The 15,865-nt window shown below is 43.7% G+C and overlaps 1 protein-coding gene across 10 annotated transcripts in view; it reads left to right on the top strand.

The window, feature by feature from the left end:
* Positions 1–15,865, top strand: part of FGD3 (FYVE, RhoGEF and PH domain containing 3) — a 109,154-nt gene that overhangs the window by 67,426 nt on the left and 25,863 nt on the right. For all 10 annotated transcript variants that reach the window (XR_010433586.1, XM_064668120.1, XM_064668118.1 and 7 more), the window contains exons 5-9: positions 5,402–5,491; positions 6,561–6,697; positions 8,014–8,170; positions 12,587–12,725; positions 13,519–13,577. Coding sequence is in view for 9 of the 10 variants with exons in the window: in XM_064668120.1 (XP_064524190.1) it covers positions 5,402–5,491; positions 6,561–6,697; positions 8,014–8,170; positions 12,587–12,725; positions 13,519–13,577 (582 nt within the window). In the remaining variant the exon portion in view is untranslated. The remainder of the gene's footprint in view (positions 1–5,401; positions 5,492–6,560; positions 6,698–8,013; positions 8,171–12,586; positions 12,726–13,518; positions 13,578–15,865) is intronic.

Raw genomic sequence — 15,865 nt, 5'->3', positions numbered from 1 at the left:
AAGGAACCCATAAGGATCATCAAAGTCCAACTCCTGGAAAATAAAATGCATTAAATTAAAAGATCTTTAATCTGGTGATTAAATTTACCGTTTGCAATGCTGTATCAAACCAACTGTGGCAACCCCAAGCTGAACACTTTACTGAATGATTAAGAAGTGCTTTGCTGACAAATCCCAACATTTTGTAAGACATCAAAGCTTCAATGGCTGTTTTTAAGTCTTGTTCCTTCGGTTAAGTGTCCCTATAGTATGAAATAATGCTGATAAAACATAGAGTTCTGAGGTTGTCATTCTCTGGAGCAGGCCTGGTGAGTTTATGAGAGAGGTATCTCTAGAGGAAGACTGGTTTGTTTTGGTGTTTTGTATTGCTCTTCTTCCTGAGGTGCATTTATGTGATGCACTGCAGATTCTCCCTTGCATTTTGAGTTGATTTCCCCTTCCAAAGGGCAGTTTTGAGGCTGAGCAAGCTACACCAAGTCACCTTGTTTTTGCAGCCACGTGGAGGGGGAAGGCTGAGAGAGCCTTCAGTGTAAGGATTGTGCCCTCTTCTGGGGATGCAGCGTGTGGAGCCAATTCCTGTGTTAAGTGTGAAATGAATTCCCGTGTAAAGTATCTGCATAAAATCACAGCAGCATTAAGGTTGGAGGAGACTTCCAAGATCATTAAATCCACCCATTACTCTAACATTGCCAGGCCCACCACTGAACCCTGTCCCTAAGCACCACATCTCCGTGTTTTTTGAACACTTGCAGGATGGTGACTCCACCAGTTCACTGGGCAGCCTGTGCCAGTGCCTGACCACCCTTTCAGTGAAGAAATTTTCTTTCTGATATCCAATCCAAACCTCCCCTGGCACAGCTTGAGGTCCTTTCCTGCTCTCCTCTTCGATTCTGTTGCAGATTTGGGGCACTCAGGATTCAGGACTGGGGTGAGGGGCCATGGCTTCCAGTGAGGAGAGCTGGTGTGATTGCAAGTTGTCTTGTTCCATGGTTATCCTTAGGCTGGAGTTTCACATCACCCTTGACTAACGTGATGATTTCCCAGAAAACCTGCCCTGCTTGAAGGAGGAGAGTTCAGTTGGCAGCAGCTGCTGGCTTGAGAGCTGGGGAGACCTCAGCTCCTCCAGAAAGCTTTATGTTGGGAGCCAGTGTCTTTTTTCTGCATATCCCTTCCTGCTCCTGGTACCAGGGTTTGCAGCTGCACCACGGAGGTAACCAGCACTGCCATTAAATATGCAAGTTGCTATAGTTGGAGGAGGATGCATAAGAAGTACAGCTGCAGAGTGATTTAATGATGGCTCAGTAACTCCTAGGATATCAGGGTAAGTGAAGCTCATGAATAAACATAATTTTCTACTTCAGATATCTCCCCATCCTCCACCTGAGCTTTCTCACAGCCCAGGGCTGAGGAAGTAACCTTGCCTGATACATGGCTGGTATTGTTTAATTTAGTCAGTGTAGCTCTGCAGTGTGATGTGGCTTCCTTTGGGAGTCTGCACCAGTCTTACATGGCTCACTATTAGCACAAAATTACTGGAATATGTTTTAAAATCTCAGGAGGGACTTACAGGGATTTCCAGTTATCTTTTATCAAAATGAAAATGAACAAGGGAAGCTTATTAGTTTTGATAATGTCTCTGAAAATGTCAGGAGCTCCAGGAGCTGATGCACATTAACCTTGATGATTACAAAGAAAAGAAGTGACATGAAAGTGAGACTGAGGGCCTGTTGTGCTCCAAAGTCATATACCCAAGGCTTCTCCTGACTGCCTCAGAGCACTGAGTAACACTTCTGGGAGGGGTAACAGTGCCTCATAGCTTTTTATTTAGGTATTTTTCACTAAAAGTAACACGTGCTCGTTCATAATCACCAAAAAATGGCTGTCTCCATCTGTCCTGCTTCCTGCTGTGTAAATAGTAACAATGGAGTCCCATGTGGGCCTCATGCATTCACTGACACAAGCTTCCATTCTGCCTGTACGTGGCTGGAGTTTCACTTCTGATTTCATTGTCTGGTGTGTGTTGTAATATTTGGCCTGCAGTGCTGCAAGTCAGACTTTTGGATGAGATTATCTCCGTGTATATTCTGCAAAAAATGTGTATAGGTCAATGTTTTAGTCATAATGCTGGTTGAGAAAATTCAGATATATTATCATCATCATCTTATTTTTAAGTATCTTAAGGACAATGAGATCTCAGTGCAACAAAGACAATCAAGCATAGGATAACTTTTCTATATTGTTTTCAGCATTTTTGGGTAGGAGGGAGTCTATAAACTGGGGTTTTAAAGCATAACCATGTATGATTTTAACCCAGGCTCTATCCCAGCAAGATTTGCTGAGAGCCCCTTGTGAGAAAAATGCCAATGAATATGGTTACTCACACCAGTTTGTGTGAAAAATGGTTGCTGCAGGACGCTGCCCAAGTTTTCTCACGTTAAACTTTGTATGTACTTTAAATTTTCCCAGTTTGCTTTTTGTAACAGCCAGGCCAGTCTTTGCCTCTGTGGATCCCTGGCCCAGCCATAGGCCTGGGCACTCAGCTGGGTGGGCGAGGGGGTCGGCAGGGAGCAGTGATGCACCCGTGTCCACTTCACTGCACAGATCAGACCAGTTCATCTGCCACTCTGTGCCTCTGACTGGGGTGTTTGAGGTGCAGATGCAGCCCCAGGTGTGCATCTGACATTCATGAGAATCTGGTTCTGTTTGTTGTCAGGCTGGTGTTTTCTTTTACTTCAAAATGTTTTGTTGGACAGTTACAGCTGGGAATGAATTTTCTAATCTTCCACAAGAAGTGAAAAAGCATCATGCTGCTTCAGGTGTAGAGTCAGCACCTCCCTCCTCCTTTTAATACTCTTTCTTGTCACCCCTGCAGCCAGTCTGTTCCATTCAGTAGATGTAGGGTTCTGGCCCAAGCGTGCTGTGGCTGTGCCACAAGAGCACTGGGCAGAGCATAATACAGTCCACATCTGGGTTTGCAAATTTGTTTTACTTCTGCTTGAGAAACATGGACCATGAAATATCTTGTTCCTAGTGAACTGAATGATGGCTCAGGCTTTATTAAAGCCATCCTGCCACGGCACAAGATGAGGTTAGAAGAATGGGACTGCCTCACATTTAATTAATCTACAGTTTCATTTAAAATGTTATGTCCATTGAAAGGCAAATATGTTGCAAATCAGTCTGAAAAATGTGCCTCTCTGCCTCTAGCAGAGATAGCAACTGAAGATAGAGTCACACTGTAAAACTGAGCTCAAGCTGAGGATCTGTTCAGCCCTTGTTTGGTGTTTAAGCAGATGTCAGCAAGTTTTTTTGAAATATAAACTGAATTGCAGATGGTGAAGGTCAGGAGGTTGAAAAGCGCCTGTGCTATGTAAAGATTTACTTCTGAGTACAAACTTATTTTGTTGGAAATAAACATTCTTCGAGTTCCAAACTCAGACAACACGAAGGATGCTCTTGGTGGCTGGTGTGCCACCTCTCATCTGTGTGCTCCTCTGTGCCCAGCAAAACTGGCAGAAAAATTCTTTCTCGGTGGGAGATCCTCACAGTTACTGGTTTTGACTGGCCAGCAGTGCACTTCTGTGCAAGCTGTAATAAAATGTACTTGCTTGTAACAAGTTCAGAACTTCACTGTGCTGTGATTTTTTTTCTTCTCCCCTAAACATTAACACATATCATGTGAACGAACAGAGCAGGATGTTGTGTACCACGTTAAAATAGCTTAAAAGAGTATTTGAGTCGACTTGAAATATTTCAGTAGCGTGGCAGACAGAGCCTGTGTGGAAACTTCACTCCTGGCATGGTTGCCTATCTCCAGATTCATGCCTGGAAGGAGAGGAATTGCTTCAAAAGGAGCCTGATGCTGCTTCAAATGCAGAAAAGCTATTCACTTTCCTTCGAATAATACTGATATTGTGGAGCTGTGGGTGCTTCATGCTGCTTCATCCTCCCCGTAGGATAGCTGTGGGTCTGGTTTGTTTGAGTTCATGGCTTGCTTTGGAAAGCCTTTGAGGTCTTTCGCTTGTACTGCAGTTTGCCTAAATGTGTGTTTGGGGTGGGTATTTAAAATTTTCTTGTCAGCTTTGTTTGGAAACAAAATACGGTGATGTTGAAGAAGCTTAAAGAGAGTATTTATTTAATATTTTCTAACGATCTGATGGGGATATGTCCAGAAATCCCTGCCCCAAATGCAAGCACCAGAGACAGGCATTTGGGATGGAGCACTGCTGCTGGTGAGGGGCCCAGGTGCCTCCTGAACAGGAAGCAGCCCCGTGTGTTTAATAGACTTCAGCTGGATTTTTCCGCCGTGGATTTGTCCGTTCCTTTTGTGAACCTGTGGGAAGGTGACCCCCAGCAGCGTTGTGTTGCTCGGGGAAGCAGCTCCTGAAGCAGCACCTCGATGATTTTATTTGATGCCCTTCAGTTTTCCCGTGGAAGCAGTGATTAATTGCACCCAGTCGGTGCTCTCTGTTCCCTGAATCATTTATACACCTCTTACCTTCATCTCAGTTCTCTTTTTTTTTCCGGATCCAGCCCAGTACAATTTCCCTACATTTGATTGTCACCACTGCCTGTTTTCCATGTTTGTATTCCTGAACACAAACCAGCCAACCCTCCATTCTGGACTGGTTTGGTTATATGTGAGCATGGCATTTAAACCCTTAAAAAGAGTGTTGGACAGCTAACGCCTGCATTCTAATAATTCAAATATTTTTAAGCACTTAGAGAGCAAAGGGTCTGTGTAGCTTTTGGCTAAAGTCAGTGCTTTGTAACTGTATTTAGGGTTTTTAAGTAGTCCTTTCTCATTTTATATTTTTAAATGAGCTTAATGAAAGACTTCACTGAGCGATTTGGGTTACAGTGCCGAAAATTCTTTCCAGGGAATTGGCCTGTGTTTAAAGCTGCACAAAAATCTTAGAAATATGCCATAGAGAGTAATGCTGTGCTGGCCAGAGGAGAAATCTGGCCAAACAGTCTGGTTTCTAGTTGTTTTCTTTTCAGCTAAAGGACCTGAGTCCAAAAAGGAGAACAGTTGATTTACAGTCCAGTGCCTTATTTTCCAAATAGGCTAGACTTATTTCCAGGTTTTTAGAGGATGTTTCTGGTTCTTTTTATAAAACCATAATGAACTCAAGTGATGTCCTGACCAGCCACTGACTGCATTACTAATTGCTCTTTCAGAAAATAGCTTTAAAAATATCTCTGGAGCAAAGTGATCCTTTGATGAGGGACACAGAGCAGATTCTGAAGTGTGTTAACCTCCTTCACTCCAGGCCCCTCTGCTGGCAAGGATTTTGGCCACTGACAAAATGGAAAAGAGAACAGTTGATGAAACTTAGGGGTGTAGGTGCAGATGGATTGTAAGTTGTAACTTGATTGTAATTTGTGATTTGTTTTTCAGTGTACAGAGCCCCAAAAGCTGTTCAACATTGCCAGTGAGCTGCTGCACACGGAAGAAGCGTACGTGAAAAGACTCCATCTCTTGGACCAGGTGATTCCCTTTTGAATTAACTCACCTTTCTTTTCAATGAGCAGCAGTGATGTCTGCTGTCAAGCCAGAGGATTAGGATGGCAGAAAGGGGAACAGGAAAGCAGCAGCAGTTTAAGATACAGACACCATCAGCATTTGGTTCCTCCCTGGGCTTATGGGGAGATGAAATCACAGGGACACTGGAGACACTGAGAAATGATGAAATCTGTGATTGCTCTTAGATGTGCAAGAGGTTGGAGTCTTACTAAAATCAGACCACAGGGGTCAGCCCCATGCTTAGAGTGAACTGTGTTTTTACTGCTGTGTTTTGGAATTGTTGTCTATCATGTTTGCACGTGGGGATGAAGTAAAACTGATGTGACAAGTCCAAAGTTTCTTCCCAATAAATACTGAGTTGACTCTACACAGCTCAGGTATTTCTACAATTATCTCAAAGAAAAAAAAAACACATGAATGTGCAGGAATGAAATAAAAATGAGGATGAGACACATTGCTAACAAAGGGCTTTTTAAAAAGGAATGGGGAAAAAAGAGGAACAATAAAGTTGTCACCTGGCTAGAAATGCTTGTGGAAGCTGTAACTTCAAGAGCCCTCTACCCTCTGACTCTAGGAGCTCTAGGGAAGACTTACAGTGTTTGTTTTACATGAGCAGAGACTGTTTCTAGACCGTAGAAATCTGGGGGGTGTCTTTCCCTTTAGTCTTTCCTGCTGAGAAACAAAACAATCACATGGTTTATTTTGATTTATGTAAATAGCAGCAAGTGCTCTTCAGGGACTGGATGTTCTTTGCAGCTTGCACTCCCAAATAGGAGATGTCTCATCATATCAGTTGTTTCAGTCCTTTTTGAATTGCAGCTCATATTTTCCTAATTTTATTGATAAATGTAACTCTGAGTGACAGTGGGCTTATGTTTTGTGAACCTCCTGAAAGGCCCCAGGGACTGACTGCCACAAATCAAAATCCTTAGCTCTGTTCTAAGCAGTCAGTTTTGCAAAACAACAATCCAAAGTCAGCGTGTCTGGGATTGTTTTTTGTAAATAAATGTTGGTGCTGTCTCATCTTCTGCAGGTTTTTTGCACTAAGTTGTCTGAAGCAGGGATTTCATCCGAAGTGATAACGGGCATCTTCTCAAACATTTCTTCCATCTATTGTTTCCATGGGCAGTTTCTTCTCCCTGAGCTCAAAACAAGAATTACACAAGAATGGTGGGTAACTGTCATTACAATTACTTTAAGAATACATTTTCAAGAAACTATAGCAACCATAAGGCCTAGTCTAAGTCCAAATTTTTAATGGTTTAATGCAGTAGTTAATACATTAGTTATTTAATGTATTAGTATGGAGTCTCTCAAGCATTTTTGACTTCAGGAATAGGTCTGAGCACTCAAAATTTCCAGAATATGTTCTTTCCGTCCAAAGTATTGCCAGAGCTGTTTTCCTTACTGCATTCCCAACTCTCCTATTACTGCAATATTATGAAATTGCAGTACTTGAAAGGAATGAAATTGCTTGTTTTGGCCTCATAGATGAAATAAATATTTTCAAATACCAATTAAAATTTGGCTACTGTAATAAGTTGAAGGTTGGACTTGATGATCTTGAAGGTCTTTTCCAACCTTAATAGTTCTGTGATTCTGTAAGTTGTAGTTAAGGCAGAAGTGCAGTGATGGGTAGAAAGTTAATTGTAAGTCAGATCTAGGAAACTTGAGATGGCACTTGGTGGCAGGTGCAGATAGTGCTGACCTTTCCAGGTGCCCTACATGACCAAGACAAGACCAGAGCTTGCATCTCTCTTGGCTGAGTCCAGTCTTCACACAGTTCATCACTGACCAGAAGGAATAAATGAGTCTCAGCACCTTTGTGCTTGAGCTTGCAGGGGCAGCTGTAATAAAGGGGAGGAAAACTGGAGAGTCTGGGAGTCAGAAGAGGGTAGAAGCTTGTTCACTGGCTAAAGAGGGTCTTGTGTGGTCAGACTGGGGGAAGAATGGCTGGCTCTCTGTCTGGCCATGAGTTTGGAGGAGAGAGAGATGTGTGGCTACTGCTGCTCCAGCCTGGGATGGAGGGGTGGGTGTCTCCAGGCAAATATGTGCCTGGCCCCCAGGGACTACTCAGCTGAACTGAACCATCTCTTTGCATTAAAACCTCTTCAGATGTTTGGCTGTGGTGGAAAAGATTATTTTTAAAATGTAAAAGTTTCCCACAAGATTTTGTGCTGGGCATAAGAGATATACAGATGTTCCTTTAACAATGCATGGTCAGTTTGAATCTGCCCTTCACTTAAGAGAGTGACAGTGGGGGCAGAAATACCATCCCTTGTACATCAGGATTAATATTTGAGGTTTCATCTGGGGTGCTGTATAAATTACTTTAAACTAAACTTAGCCTGACTGTCTTGATTGCACATGTGTTTAAGTGCTTGTGCATGTGGGAGACAGCTGTGGAAGTCTTACAGCTGTGTTTTCTCTCTGAAGACACTTTTGATTTCCAGAGATTTCCATGCTTACCTGTCTCTTTCTCACAGGAGTGTCAACCCACGGCTGGGAGATATCCTACAGAAACTTGCTCCTTTCCTGAAGATGTATGGAGAATATGTGAAGAACTTTGACAGGGCGATGGACATAGTGAACACATGTATGCAGAGGTCCTCTCCCTTCAAAGACGTTGTTCAGAACATACAGGTATGTTGTTAATTGGCATAATAAGGCTCAGAGATTGTTGGGGAATGATGCTTCCCAATTTAGTGTCCCCACCAAGACTCCAAAACTACACCTCGCTTCTCCTCCTACAAGAGAGAGAATCCCTTTCCCCCCAGCCTGGCAATGACAGGGTGGTATGGAATGGTATGGAAAGGTATCAAATAACCTCTGGGTCCTGCCCATGCCCTCTCCCACCTGCTGGAAAAAATTGACTGTGTCCTGGCAGGAACCAGGACCGAGAGGTCCTCATTTATTTGTGTGAGTTTATTTGTTTCCCAGTATTCAGCTACAAGACAATACCACACTAATACTAAAAATACACAATTTTAGTGGCAGTCCTTTCTCTCTTTTGCTGTGACACATATTCTTCACATAGGTAGCTTTTCTCCACTCAAGATTTTATTTGATTTTTTTGTATGGCTTTAAAGTAACAGAGGGCAGGGTTAGATTGGGTATTGGAAACAAATTCTTCCTTGTGAGGGTGGTGAGGCCCAGGCACAGGTTGCTCAGAGTTGCTGTGGCTGCTCCATCCCTGGAAGTGGTCAAGGCCAGGTTGGAGCAACTTGGTCTAGCAGAAAGGGGTTGGACTGGATGGTCTTTAAGGTCCCTTCCAACCCAAACCATCCCATGATTCTGTGATTGAAGAGGAGTGTCAGAAGTCAGAGAACGAAACTTCACCACTGGCCCAGCAACTCTGACTCTTTTTGCTTTGTCTTCTTCATTACTAATTTAAATTGGCTTTTAATAAGAGCATTTTCATTCTGAGGTGGATGTGTTTGAATTTGGACATATATCACTGACAGCATCTGCTGTTGGACTGGTTTTCCTGAGGCTCCTGAAGAGGCTGCAATGCAACCTCTCTCAGGATCACTGTTCCACAGGAGGATGCTTAGCAGGGATTTTCATGTGTTTTCTCATCATTATACAAAAAGCTGCTTGGGGAGAGGGGAAGGGCTCTGCTTATGCTGGTGTGTCTGTAAAACTGCTCTGTTCCCCTCAGGCCCTGGGCCAGCTGAAGGGATGCAGGAGGCTCCAGCAGCTCGAGAGCATCCCTGTGCCAGTCCTGGGAAAGCAGATACAGTCCTTTGGAAGGGAAGGGCTGGCAAGGAGGGGGTTAAGCTGAGCAAGGAGCACAGCTGCCTGCCCTAAATGGGAGGATTGTGGCTGGGCCAGCTGTCAGGAATCAAGTAATCCCCCAGCAACCTGGGAGATGAGAGGCCCTGTGTGGAGGCTCAGGGCTGCAGCCATGACTCAGACAGAAGCTTGGAGAAGCAGAGACTGGGGGAGGTCCTCTCCTGCCATGCTGCTGCTCCACGGGGCCTTGTTTTACCCTTCTTCTGCCTGCACCCAGCCTGCACACGTGGCAGGGCAGTGTTCTTCTGTCTTCAGCCTGTGCCAAGCCATGTACATGGCTTTCTGTGGGGTAAATCTGTTTGGGGCTGCTTTCCCTACAGCACAGCCATCTGCCCTCCACGAGATTCATCTGTCTCTTCCCACCACCAAGCTTCCAGCACAAATGATGTGTGATACCTGTCAGTCTGTGCCTGTCCCAGCCCAGGAGAAGTTGTGCTGTTGCTTGAGCAGAACACTTGGCAGGCAGTGTGGGCACTGGCAGTGCAGGCACTGGCAGTGCAGGCAGGAGGTGAAGCTCTGGAGCCTGCTGATGACAGGATTGGGCTCTAGGGTATTTACTGGCAGCTTCACAGCAATGGCTGTGGCTGCAGGAGGCAGAGATTTGACCCAGAATGCTTAGTCCACTCATCTGACCTGTCTCTGGGCTAACAAAAGCCACCGTTAGTTTCCAGCATACCAGCTGAAGAGTGTTGTGATCCTGCAGAATGCATGGTCTACCTAAGCTGCTAATGGAATAGTATATATATAATATACAACTTAAGGCATTCACAGTTACTAATTATGTTAAACTAGGGAAAACAGTAAGCAAAAATCAAATTACTAATAAGTGGATGACTGTGACTTAACAAGTTGATTTTAGCTGACCTTGAAGATAAACATACTTTCTGTTCAGTTCACATCTACCTGCTGGGGCCAAAACTTAAAAGCTGGTGAGTTTATTATAACTTTTGGTTTGTCAACATTCTCCTACCATCACATAAATACTTTTAAATATATACAACATATAATGAATAATGTTTATATATTATATGTATGTGCTTTGTATTCTCACATGAATTAAACACAGAATAAACATTTATCTTTCCCCTAGTAAAGTCATTAGAATTCCAGTGTAAACTCTGTAAACTTTTAAAATTGCTTAGCATGAACCTTTTCCTATTTGGAACAGTTTATTTTGTCAGTGCTGCCTTTTCAGAAGGGGGCACTTGTGTGTGAATACAACTGACTGAGCCTTGGAGTGACCTCCTCCTCTGCTTCCCTATTGCTGTCCTATGTTAAAGTTCATCCTACTGTAGAAATAAAAAGACCATGGAGAAAGTTATAGTAAGTGGATTTGGAAATATAATCCAAGTGGTAATGGTATGCAGTTTTGTGCCCTGGAATCTCTGATTCTTTCCATCCCACTTGTATTTTCCTGGGAAATATGGTGCTGTAAAACTCGTGAGAGATGATAAATTCACTTCAGCTCCCCTAAACAGAAATACTGCTCACCTTGCTACACTGCGACAAGATACTTTTTGAAAGTAAATTTACACCTTTGGATTTCTGGAAGGAGAGCCAGTATTTTCCTCTCAGGCATTCATCTCATTATCTCCAGGCTTTGCTATGAGAACAGAGCGAGTCAGCAGAGTGGTGTGGGCTGGAATATTTATGAGGAAATTGCAGATACTTGAAACAAGCGCCTTTCTCTGAGAAATTGATGTGGTTGTGGAGAGGCTGTTTACACTAGAAACACTCACGTTAGTGAGCTGATGTAAAAATAATGCTGTGGAGAGGAGCATGTGTGTGTATGTGGTTAACATGCTGCTGTGGAGTCAGATTGCATCGCTAGCAGGAACTTCCTGTGTGCTTTAAAGCAAGTTACTGCTCCTTTCTGAGATTCTCATCTCTCCTTCTCTTTGAAATAGAAACATCCCTTGGCTCTTTTTTTTTTTTTTAATAGGGATCCTGTGAAAACAGGTACACTCCAACACTGAGTGCTGTTGCAAGCAGAGCACATCGGTGCCTTATCTGGTGATATTTAATGTAATCTGTCTCAACCCCCCCCATGCTTCTTGGTCAAGTGAAAAATAAGTAGAATTTGAGGCAGCTCTTCCTTTCATGTGTGTGAGCAGTGTGTGCTGCTCCTGCAGTGAGCTCTAGCAAGCAGTATATCTCCAGGGACATTCTGGTTTTGTGTAGTGTGTGGGGAACGATGCTACACAGGGCCATGGGGGTGACAAGACCTTTTCTGAGCCTGTGAGGAAACACAGAATCTGCAAGAACACTGTTGCATATCTGCAGAAAATGCCACGCGTGGGACAAAGGTTCACATGAAACCTGTCAGCTCTTGTGGCTGGAGGGCAGGAAGGCTCCTCAGAGGGATCTGGAGAGGCTGGATCCATGGGCTGAGGCCAGTTGTATGAATTTCAAGAAGGCCAAGTGCCAGGTCCTGCCCTTGGGTCACAACAGCCCCCTGCAGCACTACTCAAGGGCAGAGAGGCTGGAAAGTGTCCCACTGGAAAAGGACCTGGGGGTGTGGTGTGGCTGAACAGGAGCCCAGGTGGGCAGGAAGGCCAAGGGCCCCTGGGCTGTACCAGCCATGGTGTGGCCTCAACCTAGGGCAGGGACTGTCCTCTGTGCTGGGCACTGGTGGGGTCACACCTCAAATCCTGGGGGCAGTTTTGGGCCCCTCACGACAAGAAAGACCTTGAGGAGCTGGAGCGTGTCCAGAGAAGGGAATGGAGCTGGGGAAGGAGCACAAGTCTAATGAGGATCAGCTGGGGGGGCTCAGCCTGGAGAAAAGGAGGCTCAGGGGGGACCTTCTCACTCTCCAGAACTCCCTGACAGGAGGGGGGAGCCAGGGGTATGGCAGATTCTGCTCCCAGGGAACAAGGAACAGGACAAGAGGAAACAGCCTGAGGTTGTAGTAGGGGTGGTTTAGGTTGGCTATTGGAAAAATTTCTTCACCAAAAGGGTTGTCCAGCCCTGGCACAGCTGCCCAGGGCAGTGGTGGAGTCACCATCCCTGAAGGGATTTAAAAGAGGTGTAGATGTGGCACTTGAGGACTTGGGTTTAGTGGTGGCCTCGGCAGTGTTAGGTTTATGTTTGGACTTGATCATCTCGATGGTGTTTTCCAACCTGATGAGTCTGTCATTCCATGATGGTTGAGGAGTTCCTCTATATTCCTCTGGTTTATGTAAATGGACATTTTTCATTGCTGTTTAACACCAAAGGCAGGAACAAAACCAAACCCTCCTTGTGCTTGTTTTCTCTCTGTTACAGAAACAGGAGGTGTGTGGAAACCTGACTTTACAGCATCACATGCTTGAACCAGTGCAAAGGATTCCTCGTTACGAGCTTCTCCTGAAGGACTATTTAAAGAAACTTCCAGAAGAATCTCCAGACAGGAAAGATGCTGAAAGTACCTATAAACTCCTCTCTGTCTAATGAGCACAATAAAATCTTGGGCACTTTTTTCTTCACATGTTCAGATACTTACCCCCAGGACTGTAGGAGAAATGGAGATTTTAATTAATCAAATTATTGCCAAACAAAGGGGTTTTGAATGCTTTTGGAGTAGAGAAGAAAAGGGTTGGGGTGCCAGCTCTAGGAACAAAAGGAGCAAATAGGCAGAGACCATATATTGAAGTTTGTTCTGGTAGAACATCTGGCATTTTTGTTTAATCCGTTGTATGGCCAGGGACAAAGGTGGACGGACATCCTTGCAATAGCCAGGGGAAGAAAGTAAGAATGGTTTTAAATGTGTATTGTATTTCAATGTATATTTCTTGCCAGGAAAATCAGTTAGACTCTGTTCATATGGAGAAACAGGAGAAATGGACTTCTCTTTGTTTTGAGGAATTTTTGATCTCAGCCAAAACAGGGTCCACATTACTGTAAGCAGGCAAGGCCTGTTCTAGAAAAACAGTCTTAAAAACATGCTTGTAAAGACCTAAGTGAGACTTAACTTTTAGCAGGTGATTCCTAGAAGATGGACTTTTTTGTCACTGTGAGCTTTGGCTCATCTGGACTTTTAGGAAAGAAAGGTGAAACATTAAACGCACACGGATCAGCCGAATGTGCAGAAGTGATTGTGTCTATGACAGCAATTTTGACAAAAAAATAATAATCAGGGAGGTGAAAAAAAAAAACCCCAAGGTGCTGTTAACAGATGTAATGTGGAGAATGCATAACTGTTGGTGCCCTTCTTGCAGAGTCCCTGGAGCTGATATCGACGGCAGCGAACCATTCCAACGCAGCCATCCGGAAGATGGTGAGTAGCAATTCCAGAATGAATTGGGATCTTGGCTGAGCTGATAGTTTCTCATTGCAACAGGCTCAGTACAGTAGACTGGGGAGGTATTTCAAGTACTGTCAGTCAGGCTTTAAACACCCGTTGGCTCTCTGAGTTCTCTGTATTGTAAATGCAGTTTCTGTGTGTTGTTGGGCCTAAATTTCATTTTCTTTGTTTTTTAAGGACCCAATGGGTTGAAAAAGGAGGTCTTCACAAAACTCATTATTTGCTTTTCCTTGAAAAGCACTGAAAGCATTCCAATTAGGTCCATTCATAAGGTGTCCTTGCAGGTTTTCACGCTGGTTTTGTAGTCCTATAGGCCTTCAGCAGACTGAAGGTTGCTTTGATTTGATTTTGGCTCATCTTAAATGCACCGAGTGTGCATTTAGCATGTGTCAGTAGCTTTGGAAAGCTGCACTTCAGAAGCTGGGCAGTCAGACCACAGATATTTTGAACACTGGCAACTGTTTTACCTATAGAAGAGCTCTAGTGCATTACCATAAAAGTAAATGGACTTTATAGTTGCACCCAGGTGCACCCAAGTGTCTCAGGACCTTTTGTATTTAATAGATGTGAAATGCTGTGTGTCCAGCTTAATACCCACTGGTCATTTGTGGGTGCAAGGTTTATGTCCCCTTCCCTCTCAGACTCTTACTTCCTCCCCAGCCAGTGGGGACACCACGAGACCACGTTTCCTGTGGCTGCTCCGGGGCAGTAACCAGCTGATGTCTGTGTATTTTCAGTGTGTCTGAAAACACAGTGAGGAAACCATCTGTTTCTGTTTGAGTCTGGTGTGTTCTCTTGATAAGGATATATTTTGGTGGAAATTTTTCTGGTTTGAGGCCTCTAAAAACTCTTTTCCTGGGGGCTGTGTGCAGTATCTCTGCAGACAGCAGGAATATGAAGCTACTGGCTCGTGGCTTTCTGTGTTGGATGCTTTTTCTGTTAGTACACAAAAACCTATTGGAAAAGGCTGCTGTAATAATCTTGCTGCATGAGGTCCAAGCCAGACCAAAAGGAAAGAGAGTGCTGTAGCAAAATCTCCAAAAGTTAGTGGAGGTTTGAACTGAGTGTTGGCTTCTCCCTCCTGTTGTGGTGCAGTAGAAGAAATAAATCATGCTTCCAAAGCTGATTTATCCTAGAAGTGCAGATGTTCCTGAGGTTTTGGATCTATTCTGAGTGTTCTAGTTTCCCCTTTAAAAAAAAAACTGTTTGAGAAGTTCACTATTGGTTGTTTGCTTGTTTGTTTCTTTGTTAATTAGCAGGATCTCTTGCTCATCTTCCCATTTGGTGGAAAAAAAATCTGCCTTTTGATGCTTGGGTGATTTGTGTATTTGTCATTAGTCCACATCCCCCACCTTCCATTTTGTTTGCAGGGTGTTTATTTTAATGGTTAGAGTTTGTGTTTCTTTTTTTGGTGGCTTTTTTTTTTTTCACTGTTTGTTTCTTCACTCGTTGGTCAGAAGAACTGATTAGGACAGGAATTGGCGTGATACATATTTATGGTGAGAATTCTTGAGTCAAATGGAAATAAATAAAGTGTGTGAAGACCTGAAATTTCAGCTTAATCTCTGGGTAGGGAGAGGTATGATTTAGAGGTGTGTTTGGGCATATATTTGGGTATGGATACTGACCATGACCATCAGTCTTGGTCCTCACTTCCTGACCATTTGCTGACAGTGCCATTTGGACCACATCTGTCCAGCTTGAGGTTGAAAGCTAAACCTTCCCAGAGGCTGTAATTCGGGAGCATGGGTTACACACCTTTCTTATTTTAACTTGTTACAGCTTCTGTACTGCTTAATAAAGTGGATGAAGGTGTTACCTTTATCCATTTGAATACTGTATAGAGAGACTTTAATATTTGGATGGCTTAATGTAAAGTAGAAACACTGTTTTGCTGGACAGGAAGTAGTAATCCCTTCATAAAAATTTTTTACCAAGATATAGGGATTCCTGTAGTGCATGAAAACTATATTTTAAGAATTTTGGCCTGGCCTATTTCAGAGGTACTTTTGGCCATGGAGGCTCCTGTGTAGGACTGCAGAATTCCTCAGACAGCTGAGGTTTTAGGCTTAGCTTAGAGCTGCAGAATGTGACCGTGCTTCCTGATGGAGACCTCCTTGCAGTTGTATCAGCAGCAGACACAAGAGGTGACACTTCTCAGAAACCAAGAAATGAACACACTGTGGAAGGAATCTTAGTTTGAGATGTAGAGTGGAAGCTGGGTTAATAAATTAAAACTTGGAAATTATTTGGTAATGTAT

Source organism: Pseudopipra pipra, chromosome 11, assembly GCF_036250125.1.
Source record: "Pseudopipra pipra isolate bDixPip1 chromosome 11, bDixPip1.hap1, whole genome shotgun sequence".
In the NCBI taxonomy this organism is placed as follows: Eukaryota; Metazoa; Chordata; class Aves; order Passeriformes; family Pipridae; genus Pseudopipra; species Pseudopipra pipra.
This window is presented reverse-complemented; position numbering and strand designations above follow the sequence as displayed.